The following is a 16,015-nucleotide window of genomic DNA, read 5'->3' as shown; positions in this document are numbered from 1 at the left end:
TTTGTAGACCAGGCTGGCCTCGAACTCAGAAATCCGCCTGCCTCTGCCTCCCAAGTGCTGGGATTAAAGGCGTGCGCCACCACCGCCCGGCTTTTTGCACTATTTTTAAGCAACTCTAAGATATTTTTAACTCCCATCATTTCACTCTTATTTTATATGGAAAGCATGAGAATTTTTAAATGTCTGTTTTGGATGGTTACAATTGAAAAACTGATATATAAACTCTCCACCCTACTGCAAAAAAAAAATTCAAATGCAATAAAACTAGACAATACTGAGGTTATACATATTTGCTTCTTAATATAATTTACAACAAAACAATCAAGGCTAATTTGTATTCTATTAACATTTATATACATATACATCTGAAGACACCCTGGACTGTGTGACATGATCTGACATATTACATAATTCTTTGAACGTTTTATGTAATAGCCAGCTGCGCACACATTGCATTTCACTTACACAAAACTTTGATTTTTAAAAGCACTGAGACTCTTACTTGGGAATTGGCGCTTGTCTTTGGGCTCCCCGGTACACACTAGCATGCCTATGCCTTCTTTACAACTCTCCATCCAGGTGAAAAGAAAGGCACAGGATTGGCCCAAAAGCTTGAGTCTGTTTGCTGCCAAGATTGCAATTACGCCTTTCCGGAAGACACGGACCAATCCTTTGAATGTTTTTTTCTTCGTTTTGGCTTCTTCTTGTTTCTTCTCGTCTACCGCTGACAATGCCTGGGCCAGGGTTCTAATTTCCAGTTTGAACAGTTCCAAGCTGTTGACTTGCTCCTGGAGAAAGTCCCTCTGTGTGGATAAGGCACATGACCTGCTGTAGAGGGGACACAGCGCACCGGCCATCAGCGCACAGGCCGCCAGCAAGCACGTCTGTTCCCTCTGTGTCCTGGACAGTGTGGTTTTGAAGTGGGAATTCTCACGAACCAGTTGTTCGTGGGAGTTCTCAATGCGGTTCAATTTTTCTGAGTTTTTTTCTGCAATTTCTTGAAATTTCTACAAAAGAAGTCAAATAATATATAGCATCATGAAACAGAAAGAAATATACTTTTGATGAAACTACAACTTCCCTTCAAAAGATCTGTTATGAAATATCTAAGTGCACACAGTGGGCCTGACAGGTTTGAATGTGCACACTGACCTGAAAATCTCTTGCATGGCAGCTTTACATAAACTATAACACATAAATCTGAGAGCATTTCATCAATCTCCTGTGTCCTGGCACATGAGTACACATATGTAGGAGAAGTGGGGGCTGGAGAGATGGCTCAGTGGTTAAGAGCACCGACTGCTCTTCCAGAGGACCCAGGATCAATTCCTAGCATCCACACGGCAGCTCACAACTGTCTGGAATGCCGGATCTGACACCCACACACAGGCTTACACACAGGCAAAACACCAAGGCCCATGAAATAAAAATCAGGAATTTTTTTAAAAGAGAGAGAAAAATGAGCTTTCTGGGCCTAGTTTCTCCTTTCCACTCCTCAATAATTATTATTTCCCCGTCAACAGAAACTACACTGAAAACTGGGGCTTTTTATAGTAAAAGATAGTATCATTGCCAAAATAGAGTAAAATTAGTGATGCAAGAAACGGCAATCGATGAGCTGTGCACCATGTCTGATCTGGAGAAACGAGAGCAGAGTGGAACCTTGGTTTCAACTCCCAACTTCCCAGACAGCAGCACACAGCGGCTCCAGAGAGGGAGGAAAGGACAAGGTTGAGCTGGGCCTTTGTAGCTCTCTGGCAATTTTTTCCATAATTAACGTTCTTAGAATTCAAATTTTAACTTGAAACCAAACTAAACATTAACTGGAAGAACCATAAGTAGAAATAGATTGGCCACCTACGAGCTCTTCTGTGTATTCTGGTTTTGGAGGTAAAAAGAGATAGGGTTTTTAACTAACGGGTTCCACTTTACTGTTCATTTATCCTTCAGGAAATATTGTAGATTACTCACTAAGCTTAATATGCTATGCCAACAGATGCCAATCATTATTATGGTCCAGTGCTACAGCAGGTACAGGCCGAATTGCCTGAGCACCAAAGGGCACATGACAAAATGATGCTGACAAGTTTTTGGAGAGACAGCAGTTAAAGGAGAAGGGGGAGAGAGACAGATAAGAGAAAAATTTAAACCTACACCATTAATAAGGAGGCTACATAATAGCAACCTTTTAATAATTTAATCTAACCTTTCAACCAACCATGATTTAACAGCCATGGTTACCTTTTTTATTTTCAAAGTGAACCATCGTGACATAGCTGTGAACCTCTTTGTCTCTGAGCAAACTAAGGGAGTTCCATTCTAGCATGACGGCCATTTACAAACAGAGACCTATTATCCGCAGTATCAGCATGGCAAGGTCAAGTTCTGTCTTCCTAACGAGAATCCTTCAGGGACATGAAAGGAGCTATGTCTCTTTGTACTACTGGTTTAAACTGTACTATGTGAAAAATTTAAAGTTGCTCTTTTTTGGAGAGGTATATGATGTCTTATTCAAGAGCTGCCCAGTGAACACCCGGAAGAACAAAAGGCCCTTGTAAAACTCACATTGGCAGGAGCACCTCAAAAGATATCAGCATCTAAGGTCAGTCATAGGAACACTCGGCCGCAGTGCAAGGTGCGGTGTGCAAAGGCTGCCGTGGGTACTGCTGCAGGGCAAGAGCAAGGTAACTTCAAGCTAGCAGACATGACGACAGAGGAAATAAATCCTAGGAGACGGTTTCGCCAAGACAGAGAGCCGAAGACACTCAGAGGCTCGGCGAAGCAGAGAAAGGAGAAAAGCAGGCATAAAAAAACATCACTGTTTGAAAGACTTAATGTATTGTGTACCCTCCTTTCAGTAAAGGAAACATTGAATCTTAGAAATGCATTTTCTAATGAAGAGTCTGGAAATGTGAGGTAACTCACAGAATGGAACTATCAAGACCCAAGCCCAGGAAGACCAGTACTACACTCAAACCTTTCTCCCAGGAAGATCCTAATTTAGGACTTTTATGATTAGAGTGTTTCAGTTGCTAGTGACTGTAGAGGCCAGAAAGCTAGGAGCAGGGCCAGTGAAGGGGGAGAGGAGGTAGAAGACATGCGCTATGGTGGCAGAGGAGGCCAACACTAGAGGCAGAATGGTTTGAGCAGGGGTGGGAGTTAAGGGACCGCAGAGACGGTCCCTTATCCCACAGGGGATAGAGGGATGCTTGGCTAATGTTTTTAAAGTTTATGAGGACATATCCTGCATAGATGAGCAATGTTTCCAGAAACCATAGTACCTGATAAGGGCTGCCCTCCCCCATGCCATGAGCTGTTAGTGAGGGTGACCCCAAAGGACTTGAAAAGAATACAAGCTATTACCTTTGTCCTTCATTGCCTACCACAACTAGTGATCCTCTTACTATAGACAGTATACACTTTGGTTGGGGGACCTCAAAAAAAAAATCATACTGAAACTGAAATCACAATCCCCTCCCTGTTAGATAGCTTTCAGAGAGCCAGAAGGTGCTATGCAGGCTGCTGGGAGAGAAAACGCAATGCTAGTCTTATTTAGCTGTGAACCACGCAATCTGTGATGCCAAACTGCTTGGGCAAGCAAGATACAGCTACAGGCGCAATCGATAAGTGACGGTTGTGGGGATGACCAACCACTTTCTGCTTAGATCTGAGCAGCCCAGTCTACTGAAGGGAATCCACACCCAGGACTGCAAATCTAGTCACCATAGCTGAGAGGTCACAGGCCCCAGGCGGGGGGATGCAGAATCTGGGGGATTGGGAATTAGGGGTCTGTCTTAGTCAGGGTTTCTATTCCTCCACAAACATCATGTCCAAGAAGCAAGTTGGGAAGGAAAGAAAGGAAATTCAGCTTACATTTCCACACTGCTGTTTATCACCAAGGATGTCAGGACTGGAACTCAAGCAGGTCAGGAAGCAGGAGCTGATGCAGAGGCCATGGAGGCATGTTCCTTACTGGCTTACTTCCCCTGGCTTGCTCAACCTGCTCTCTTAAAGAACCCAAGACTACCAGCCCAGAGATGGTCCCACCCACAAGGGACCTTTCCCCCTTGATCACTAATTGAGAAAATACCTTACAGTTGGATCTCATGGAGGCATTTTCTCAACTGAAGCTCCTTTCTCTGTGATAACTCCAGCTGTGTCAAGTTGACACAAAACTAGCCAGTACAGGGTCACAGCTACTAGTGTTGTTTTGCTAAGTAGACACGGTGTCAAACTGCCTCCCAAATATTAATGTTTCTACCCACAGTACTTCTCTCAGCCTTAGTTAAGGACTATTGTTTGCTGTGGACAACAGTCAATGCAAAAACACATGCCTGATGGAAACTGTTGAGAAAACGTGACTGTTGGGTGTTCATCCCCAAACAAGACATTTATATCACCCCCTCCAAAGCTCAGGGAACATTACAGAGGAGGGAGTAGAAAAACAATGGGAAAGTCAGAGATGTGGAAGAATGCTATGAAGCACTGTCTGCCCACCACAGCATGGCTACTGCACTCTCTGACTCATGGCTGTGATCGCCAGCACAGGAACTGTACAAGGTCAATATTTCGTCATGAACAGGGGAATGGCTCAGAGGTGCCACCTCCACCTGAGTGGCTATTAGAGGTTAATGGTTGCTGATGAAAGGGAAGCATCTTCTTCAGTATTATAGCTACTGGTAAATTGCTCCAGTAAATAACCTCCCTACCTATGCTATACAACCAACATCAATTTAAACTTATACATTCATAGGAAGAAAGGGAGGAAGAGGTAAAGGGAAGGAGGAAGGGAGGGAGGGAGGGATGAATGGGCAGTTTAGCAAGTGAGGGAAAGCACTGAAATAGGGCACCAGGGAGAGAAAAATTACCAAACATGTAATTGGCATGTATGGAATTGTCAAAGAGTAAAATAAAGAAACATTAAAAGTATACCAATATCAGAAGGGAGGAGAGAAATAGTTCTCCCTCCTTCTGTAACACATTTTAATTGTTTTATTTATTTTATTTATTTATTTTAATTATTTTATTTATTTTAATTTTTTATTTATTCCAAAGTGTCCTTTTCTAAGACCTGGTCTAGTCACATCTATGGTAGAAATGGTAAGAAATGGAGGAGTGGAGAAATAAAAGTATTGTGTCTTCCCTGCACCTACATCTCCACTGAGGGCCAATCTGTGGCAGCATTCACCTTCAGTGTAACTGAACTATGTCCCGTGGCTCCACACAAATACACTAGCAAAATAAGCAGTGCCTCAGGAGGAAAGGCTGTTTAAAACACACAAGAACATCTGAGCAGTGATGCCTACTGGGACTGCTTTCCTGTACAAGCAGGTCACTAAGCAATCTCTAAGAAAAGAAAGAGTGGTGCTCTGGGTACAGTAGATGAATCAGAAACATGAGCATTTGGTAAAACAAGAGCCAGAAGGCAAGACACAGTACTCTGTGGAAGTACGAATAATTCTAAATGCCTAGAGAGAAGGCAGTGGTGGAAAGCCAAGCAGTCACACAACATGTTCTTGAGACGCTTATGTGGGAAGCTAAGGAATTTAATTCCATCAGGAAAGTTGTAAGAAGACATAAAATCCCAGAACATAGACACTTAATCAATGGACATGAGAATTAGAAACAGTAATAAAAATTACATCACAATAGAGTCCCACAGAATGTAGTTAGAAAGAAAAGCAAGTCCTGAAGGTTAATTCTAAGCTCTTACCAAAAGTCAGGCAGACTGGTTCATGGAAAAGAAAAAATGGAAAGGAAACTATAGAAAGTGTGTGAGCATACATGAGGCTGACCAGTGACAGGTGCTGTTGGAGTCTGTCAAAAGACCCTCACTCACAAAGACCACAGAGACCATCATCGCTGCAAATCTCAAGAAGATTTTTTTTTTAATTGATCCAATGCATTGGGGATCCTCCTCTCAACACACAGGCAAGAGGAGAAACCCAGAACAAAGAAAGAACACACTTTTTATACCTTGTAAAGGGCAGATTTAGGCAACAGGGCTAGCTGGCTTATTCTCATTGGTGTAGCAAGTAACCTTTTCAGGCATTGGTTGGTTTGCATAGTGACTACCCTTGGCCTAGTGACTCACTCTGCCTGCCCCCATGGTGGGTTATTATGATTTGGTCAACAAAGCAGCAGTACATTTTGAACTTATGGGTTAGCTATTAACGTCACAGCTAATAACATCACAGGGAATTCTCGCAAGGTCAGGGTGGTTTTTCTCAGAATTCAGTGTGGGGCAGGGGAGGGGAATTTCTCTGGGAACTGCTAATCTTATTTGGTCATTTTTCTGAGAACAGTTCATTTTGTTTTGGCAGCTGTAGACTTAGTCATTTTGACCGCTGTTTCTGAAAGTCCCTTCAGAGGGGAAGGGGCTAGGTGACCTTGAACTTATTTTGGATTCTACGGTGCATGAGCATACACGAGGCTGACCAGTGGCAGGTGTGTGAGGATACACAAGGCTGACCAATGACAGCCACATAAGAAGAAATAAAGTGAGCCTTATATCTCAGGCTTTTAATGTGTCTCCAAAAAAAATCTATGAAAATATATTATTTGCTAATTTTATTATATATTTCAAATATATAAAATGATATTAATTGCCACTGGCATAGATCAACTAGCCTATTGGATAGCTAAAAGTGAGGCAGGTCCCTTAAGGAAAAGACTCAAGGGGGTAAACAAGAACAAAATAGCATACATGTGTTCATGAAAATGCTGCCTGTGTGATAGCACACACCTTTAATCCCAGAACTCAGGAAGCAGAGGCAGGCGGATTTCCGAGTTCAAGGCCAGCATGATTACAGAGTGAGTTCCGGAACAACCGGGCAAAACACAGAGAAACCCTGTATTGCAAAAAACAAAAAACAAAAAAACAAAACAAAGAAAAAAAAGGAATAAAGGAAACACCATTATGAAACTTTGTATGCTAACAAAATAGCTAAAAAGTGAAAAACGGAGCTGGGAGTGGTGGCATGCCTTTAATCCCAGCACCTGGGAGGCAGAGGCAGGTGGATTTCTGAGTTCGAGGCCAGCCTGGTCTACAGAGTGAGTTCCAGGACAGCTGGGGCTACAAAGAGAAACCCTGCCGCGCCCCCCCCCAAAAAAAAGAAAAGAAAAAGAAAAAGAAAAAGAAAAAATTTTTAAATCCATATTCATACAGGTAAGGAGTTGGATGTGAGTATGATCAAAATACATTGTATAAAATTCTCAAAGAATTAATAAAGATATATTTTTTTTAAAAAGTGAAAAACAAAACAACAAAAATCACCTCAGTCCATGTTAGCCCATGACAAATCTTCAGCTCCCGCACAGCACACAACTGCACAGCAGAGACAGGTCTGTTTTATAAATAATAAAACTAATCCAAGTCCTTAGGCTGGGTTCACCTCTTGTTTGCAGCCTTACCATCTGAAGAATTCGACCTTCCCCTCAAGTCACAACAGGCCTTCCCCGTGAAGCTGATGGAGATGGAGCTGCAGAGCTGGGTCTGCTCACCCACGTGAGCCTGACAGCTAACGTGCCACAGGTCCGCATGCTCCCTGGCTCCCTCCATCTCCCTTGCAGCATCCACCGGAGCCTTCACAGCCCATCTCTGCTGTCTAATCTGACATGCTTTGCCATCCTTCTCATTCACAGTGATCTAGAGGCTGTCTGCACGTAAAGACCACTTAGGCACTTAATCGCCACGCTGCTACCCATGGATTCCATGTGTCTGTGTCTCTCTGTCCTGAATACTTTGATTGCTTACTCCTAAAGGACACGAGTTACTTACTATGCAGTCTGTCACAGGGCTCTGTACCCTGTAGGTATCTAACAAATACTGAGAGAATTAAGTAACTCTTCATAAAAGCATCCCTGGACTTAGCACAGTGCTTTGTCCAGAAAAGCAACTGAGTAAAAACCTAATTGATGAAAAATGTTTAACAATGTAAAGAACAGGGAAGGGAAATCTAATAAAGACAAAGTAATTTCCACATATACTTTAGAACTTACAAGCCAAAACTCTGTTTTAAATCGATTCTGGCTTTCCACAGGGGCTTTCAGACATATACATTATTTACTGTGAAGTTCTCTTGAAGAACAAAGCCTGTTTGATGGTAGAGCTAGAATCTGCTGTAGAGCAAATCTTCTCTACCAAGAAAAAAAAAGTGTTCTCCACCCAAGGATATTAAAGGCCAATGTTTTAAAAACAAACATAACACACATTAATTTCATATGGGGTAAAAGCGTTCCTCATACTGAAATAACCTTCCCTACCTTAGGCTGTTTAATTTAAAAATAATAATAACCTTCTCAAATTCTTCCAGAACACCATTCTTATCTTGAACTTTAAACAACTCAAAATATATGATGCATATCTTTTACCCAAATGTCTTTAGCGTAACAAAATTATTGTGTAATTTGACTACTTTTCTTTTTCTCACTGAAAAATTCAAAAGTCCATGCAGACTCTAGAGAAAGGATGCCTTCTTCCCCGAGGGATCACGAGCTTTCAGGGCTGAGGGCTCAGTTTGTGGAACCCTGCAAGCTTGGAAATGCTGGGCTGGAAACCCGGAAAAGCCGTTGTTTTTAATCATATTAAGTCCGGGAAACAGGCTGGTCTTAATCACACTATGCTGATCATTATGCCAGTGCAAACTACAAACTGGATTCAGACACCAAGGACTTGGGTCAGAATATCTTGTGTCAGTCACTTATCTTGACTTTTATGCAAGGCAATATTGAAACAAGGACAACTACAAACATAAGATGTAAATACCTGTCCTTTAAAATGAAGAGTATTTTGTGGAGACTGGATCTCTCATACAGGGATCATGGGGATGAAATGGTACAGCCATTCAATGACAATTTAACAGTTCCTCAACAAGCTAAACAGAATCACCATGTGATCTAACAGTTATGTTATCTACATCATAGGCATACTACATGTGTGTATGCACATACATGAACCGTCAAAGTCCATAAAGATTATTTACTTAAAAATACTATCATTACATACATTAGCTTATCAAACATATGTCACAAATAAAATACACCTAAGTTTATGCTTTTATTTCTAGTGCAATACAATATATAAAATTCCCTTCAGCTCATCCATATCCTCCTGGGGTGGGGCAAGGGGTGAAGATATTCTCCTTATCATTCATATCCTCCTGGGGCGGGGCAAGGGGTGAAGATATTCTCCTTATCACTAGACAGAGTAAAATGTATTGATACCAAAAAAATAGATTTGGTTTGTGGACTGTTAAAAGATAACTTTTGTAAAAGTTATCAGAATCACCTCCCACGTCCATTCCTCTTCTTTCTGACTGGGAAAATTCCCCTTCCTTCTCTCTCTCTCTCTCTCTCTCTCTCTCTCTCTCTCTCTCTCTCTCTCTCTGTGTGTGTGTGTGAGAGAGAGAGAGAGAGAGAGAGAGAGAGATATCTCCTTCTCAAAGACTTCTCTCCTTTTCTCCTTCTGGCCTCCACTTACAAATTTACAACATTCCTTTGGTAATTAATATATATTTTTCCTTTAGTAATATATGTGTGTGTGTGTGTATTCATAAACCTTACACTATTTAATTGTTCATGCCTCTCCAACTAAATCTTTTATTTGTTTTTAGAAAGGTGTTACACCTTTTGTTAGTACTTCCACAACTGTGTCCCATCATCATATAGTGCAGAATGTATTTTTTATTAAATTTACTTAAATTATATTAAATTATGATTTTTTTACCTATAGCAGTACTAAATGGTATTATAGTAACACTTCTACTTCTCAGAAAAATTAACTAAGAGAAATATGAATTAGAAGAACTACCATTTGTGTGGGTGGTAACAATGTGGATTATTTTAGCTTTTTCATGTATTGTTATACTTAATTATTAGACATCAAAAGTTACATAGAGAGCGGTGGTGGCACACGCCTTTAATCCCAGCACTCGGGAGGCAGAGGCAGGTGGATTTCTGAGTTCAAGGCCAGCCTGGTCTACAAAATGAGTTCCAGGACAGCCAAGACTATACAGAGAACCCTGTCTTGAAAAACCAAAAAAAAAAAAAAAAAAAAAAAAAAAAAAAAAAAAAAAAAAAAAAAAATTACATAGAGATGTAAATCAGAGAATAAAGAACTGGTCTTACATTAGGCAGTTTTCAGACAGCTTTAAATTTAATAATCCCAGGTACTTCTAAAAGAAACAGTGCTACAGAATACTGTAAAAAAGACTAAGGCTAAGGATGATGACAGTGCATTCAAATAGTCCATACATGTCCCCTTACATTTTATCACCAAATGACAGAGTCCTCAATGGTTTACACTGGAACCTCCATTTTAATCCTGTTCCCAGAACTTCCTCCTTCCAACACAAATAAAGTGTTAACAGCTATCCAAACCATAGTGTCCTTGTTTGTGAGATAGAAACAATGTTTAAAGGATCTACCGATCTCACATGGCTGTGGTTGGGGGAGGGGCGGAGTTTACATGCAAAAGCACTGAGAACGAGCCTAGCAGATATTATGCAAATTGAACTGATAGCATTATCATTGACGAAAACCATCATGTCAAAGAGACTTGCCCAGTAGAGGTACACACTCATAACTCGGCCCCTTCACCAGTGTGAACTCAGTGACCACGCCACCACAAGCACCTTCAGCAACAGGACCTCTAACAATAGCAACAAGTTCCTCTTCATTTCTGAACGTTTTTAGAACTGTGTTGAAAAATGTTTCATTATTTAACAATCCTTTTATGACTAGGTTTTTCAAATAGACTTAATAGCAAGGGAGAGGAAAAGCAATGAAGAACCACAAACCCCACTTTCTTTCATTGTTTGCTCCATTTTATTTTTTTAACATTTTATTTTGTGTGTGAGTGTGAGTGTGTGTGTGTGTTTGTTTTGGTGGAGGTGGGGTATGCAAGTGTCATAGCAACACTTATAAAAGACATTTAATTGGAGCTGGCTTACAGGTTCAGAGGCTCAGTCCATTATCATCAGAGCAGGAGTAGGCAGCACCCAGGCTGGCATTACAGGAGGAGCTGAGAGTTCTACATCTTGATCTGAAGGCTGCTAGTGGAAGACCGACTTCCAGGAAGCGAGGATGAGGGTCTTATAGAGCCCACACCCAAAGCGGCATACTTCCTCCAACAGGGCCACACCTCCTAATAGTGCCACTCCCTGGGCCAAGCATTTTCAAACCACCACATACACACACCAAATAAATAAATATTTCATTAAAAAATGTTGAGTGATATGCTGTGCCATCTACATATCTGGAATAAAATAGGTGAGTTTAAGACACTGGAAGTGATTGAAATTAAATTAGTGTAGCACTGAAAGCAGGAACTGAATGAAATAAAGTACAGAATATATAAATATAGTAATCTGAGACCTTACAAAGGTACATAAGCAATTTAATATAGAAAGTGTTGTCTTTACTGGCAATGTGTGGTGGCCGGACATTAATTGCAGTACTTGGGAGGCAGAAGGATCTCAGCTAGTTTAAGCCAGCCTGGTCTTCACAGGGAATTCTAGGACAGCTAGCACTCCATAGAGAAACTGGTCTCAAATAAACAAACAAACAAACAACAGAAAGAAAGAGAGGAAACCAGGTGGAACTGTTTGTACTTATTCAACAATTTCACTGATCTACTAGCCTGGTATGGTATCATATGCCTGCAATCCTAAAATAACAAAATTGCCATGAGTTCAAAGCCAGCCACAGCTACATAGTAAGACCAAACAAAACATAAAAAAAAAAATGAACATACAGTTCATCACAGAAAATATATAAATAGCAAGTGAGCATTGAAATAAGTACTCAACTTTATTACTCACTAGGGAACACTAAACTTGGTTTAATTTTTAATTTAGAAATAAATGTTATATAACTACTGACCTACAGTTTGACTAAAGTTCGAAAGAAAAAAGAATGAAATTACACATATAGATGCAGATCAAATACAACTCTGTTAAACTGCTAAGAAGAATTTTTGGAAAGATGACACAGTCCCTTTCAAAAACAACTTAACATTTTCCTAAATATATACTTAGCATATAACCCAGACATCAGACTCCTAAGTATTTAAACAAGAGCAATAAAACCTTGCAATCACACAAAAAACATTTCCATGAATATTTAACCCAACTGCCAAAAATAAAGGAACCCAAAGGCCCGTTAGCAAGTGTGCAGAGATAAGAAAACAACTGCACGGTGACAAACCAGAGCTGTCCCCCAGGATGAAAAGCGAGTAACTGCTGCTGCACACAAACCCTGGGTGACCTGGATGACTGTGGGCTTCACTGCTGCAGTGCATGGCATCCTGGCAAGGGCGTGACTACACCAAGGGCCACCAAGTCCGTGCCTCCTGTGTGTGCCAAACCTGACCAACTGCTAAGGCCATATCGTAAAGCAAATTACCAGGAAATGATAGATGTAGGAAGAAAAATTAACCTTAGTCTCTACCGGGCATCACATAGGTTTTCATTGTGACTGATCATACAGATATAAAAACTAAAACTATGAAACTTTAAAAAAAATAATAATAAGGGTCCATTATCTTCATTGCCCTAGGGTAACAAAAGATCATTATAATAAAAATGTGATGTACACACTGATGCTGCTTACTTACCATGTTGTTACATGCCAAGAAACCCAGGTGGACTAAAAATGTAACCTTCAAACTCAATACTCTGAACCTATTAAGCATCGTGGCCTAGCAACACAGCACATGGGGGTTGTTAATCCCCATGGTTATGTATGTGGCTGGTTGAAAACTACACTGCCACTGCCCAGACGTACAAAAGAATAAACATCTCGCTGTGTCTCACTGTCCTCCACTTTCCTAAACCAGTATAATTCCTATCTGCAGCCTAAATACTTATACACGGAGATAACTAACTCTCATCACCACAGAAGCTTCTCTTCCCAGCAGATGGAGACCCTTATAGAAAGACGCAATAGTCCAAATGCAAAGAACAGCAGATTACAAGATTCCCAGCCAACTGATACACACATGATACAAACCTACCCTTAAAGGTTCAGGGAACATTGAAGAAGAGCGGATGGAAAGGTTAAGAACCAGAGGACCAGGATGTCTGCTGCAAGGTTGTGTCTTTACATGTAACAAGGTAGCTACACCCAAGAAATTTTAACTGTAGAGGAATTTTAATCCAGCTATGTGGCTGCTCTGGCAAGGTATCACATCCAGAGACTTTATAGGTCTGTGTGATCTGGCTAGAATGACACACCTTGAATCCCTCTGGCTGGAATACAGACCTGCCCTTAGTACACACCTTTAATCCCAACAATGAAGGTCAAGTTAGTTTGTAGAAGGAAGTAGACATAGTAGACATATTTGTAAGTGAGTGGCAGACAAAGTGACGAATCAAACAAAGATTTGACGGAATGAGTCAAAGATAGGCCTCTCTCAGGAGAACAGACAGGAAGGAGAGGCTACTTAAGAGCAGCTCAGAGTGAGTCCGGAATGTAGTGCAGGTCAGTTGAGTTCAGGCAGTGCAGTGGAGTTGAGTTTGGCTGACTTGGCTCCATTTGGTGCAGTCAGTGTGGTGCAGTAGTGCAGTGGAGAGCAGAGACAGTTTTACCAGGACAATTTTACAGAAACATAGGTGAACACAGAATGAGCCAGAGAATAAAAAGGAACCAGAAGATTACAGCAAATTGCCACAGCTCGTCTGAGGCAAAACAAGTCAGTAAGAAGACGAGAGCAGCCAGATTGAATCAGTCAGCTTGGAGAAAAGTTTGAGCCAGGACAGCTGAGTTAAGCCAGAGTTCCAAAAGGCTAAAAAGGGTGAGCTTACTCAGCAGTAAGCCTCCAAGACGACAATTACAGCAGGCAAATAAAAATTACTTTTACACTTAACAGTATGGCTTGAATGATGATACCATCAGTTGACACGCCAGTGTGAATGGGGAAAACTTCATGAAGCCTCACCTTTAGATAAAGAAGCTGAGAGAGGGAGAATGAGTCTTCCCCAGGAATGAACACATAATTGATTATCCTGTACCAAAGAATCCTCCCTAAAAACATACACATATAGAGTAAATGGACTCAGCAAGCTCTGTGTGTGTGTGTAACAATAATAATTAAAGAAAAAGACGCTGAGAATAATGAGGGGGGATACATGGGAGGGAGCCTAGGGGAGGAGAAGGAAAAGGGAAATTATATAATTATATTATAATTTTTAATTGCAAATTTAAAGTTTTCATTTAAGATACAATTTCTACTAAGCATACCACTTTCACAACATATGAAATCAAATAACCAAAAGTTAAGCCCTCACAGGTAACAGGCATCTGTATATGGTAATGGATAGTTACACAGACATATAAAGCACTTCTGAAAATAAATACTAAAGTAATGAATAGCTCATTTTAAGTGGACAGTTAAAGAGATATTCTTAAAATATACATTTGAAAGATGCTCAGCCACCATTAATTACCAAGTAAAAGTAAACGAAGACAAAAATCTGCAAATTTCAGTACCTAAAATTTAAAAAGACTGACTGCATGCTGCAGTAGACATAGAAAAAGGAAAAGTCAACCTGTGAGAACATAAAATGCTATTAGCATTTCAGGAAAGTTCTTCACACAGTTTCTTACTAATACACAACTATGAACAGCCTGACAACTGCAGTCTTTATAGGTAGCCAAGAAAAATGAATCCTTACATTGACAAAACACTTGTACAATAAATTTTTGCATAAAGCTCATTTATAATAGGTCCAAACTGAAAATAAAACAAGTATCCATCTACCTATTTTTAGTCAAATTGTGATATGGCTCTGAAATAGAATACTATTAAACCATAGAGAATAATAAACTATTGACACATAACAACATAAGTAATATTATGTTCAACATCAAGTGAAGTAAGCCAACTCCACTGAATAAATACTGAATGATTCCATTTGTACAATATTCAAAATCTTGTGTAACCAATCAGTAACAATGAGCAGGAGAATGATAGCTGCCGAGCAGTGAAAATCGACTGGCAGACAACAGTGGGGAGAGGGAACTGGAGCATCCACATCCAATGGATAGGCAGGGCCTCAAGTGGGGGGATGGGGTTACCAACCCACAGTCAAAAACTGACTGTCTAAGAGAACCGCAGGGAAAAAAATGGAGAAGAGGCTGAGGGAAAGGAGGTCCAATGACTGGCCCAACATGGAATCCATCTCATAGTGGGTGAGGTAGGGGGGAGGCCTGACACTGTTACTGATGCTATGATGTGCTTAGAGATGGGAGTCTGGCATGGTTATCCTCCGAGACGCCCTACCAGCAGCTGACCAAGAGCGATGCAGATACACCCAACCACTGAGCTGAAGTTAGGGACCCTTGTGGTTGAATTAGGAGAAGGACTGAAGGAGCTGAAGAGGAGACCAGCAGTCTCAACTAACCCAGAGACTGAGCCACCAACCAGGCAGCGCACATGGCTGGTCCGAGGCCCCCAGCGCATACATAGCAGAGGTCTGCCTGGTCTGCCCTCAGTAGGAGAAGATGGGCCTAATTGAGGCCCCAGGGAAGGAGGTTTCCTGGGAGTGGGGGAGAAGCACCCTCTCACAGGTAAGCGGGGAAGAATAGGATGAGGAACTGTGGGAAGGGGGACCAGGAAGGAGAGGGCAATGGCTGGAATGTAAATAAATATTTTTTTTAAAAAACGACTGACAGAGGAAACAGAACATTCTGCTATAATGGAAATGTCTGAAGCCTTGGTAGAGTAATATTACATGAGTCCTTACATTAACCAAATCCAAACTGGCCGTGCTTGGAGGCACACGCTTATAGTTCCAGCACTCTGGAGGTTGATACAGGAGGACTGAGAGTCTGTGCTATAGACGGGCATCCGACCCCATTAAAAAATGGGGCTCAGAACTGAACAAAGAATTCTCACCTGAGGAATACCGAATGGCAGAAAAGCACCTGAAAAAAATGTTCAACATCCTTAATCATCAGGGAAATGCAAATCAAAACAACCCTGAGATTCCACCTCACACCAGTCAGAATGGCT

The 16,015-nt window shown here is 41.0% G+C and overlaps 1 protein-coding gene across 1 annotated transcript in view; it reads right to left on the bottom strand.

The window, feature by feature from the left end:
• Positions 1–16,015, bottom strand: part of Ccdc171 (coiled-coil domain containing 171) — a 349,604-nt gene that overhangs the window by 195,809 nt on the left and 137,780 nt on the right. The window contains exon 16 of the mRNA XM_021161203.2: positions 503–1,007. Within this exon, the coding sequence (XP_021016862.1) occupies positions 503–1,007 (505 nt within the window). The remainder of the gene's footprint in view (positions 1–502; positions 1,008–16,015) is intronic.

This window comes from Mus caroli, chromosome 4 (genome assembly GCF_900094665.2).
Source record: "Mus caroli chromosome 4, CAROLI_EIJ_v1.1, whole genome shotgun sequence".
NCBI classification, from domain to species: Eukaryota; Metazoa; Chordata; class Mammalia; order Rodentia; family Muridae; genus Mus; species Mus caroli.
Note: the sequence above shows the minus strand (reverse complement) of the source record. Positions and strands in the feature narration are given on the sequence as shown.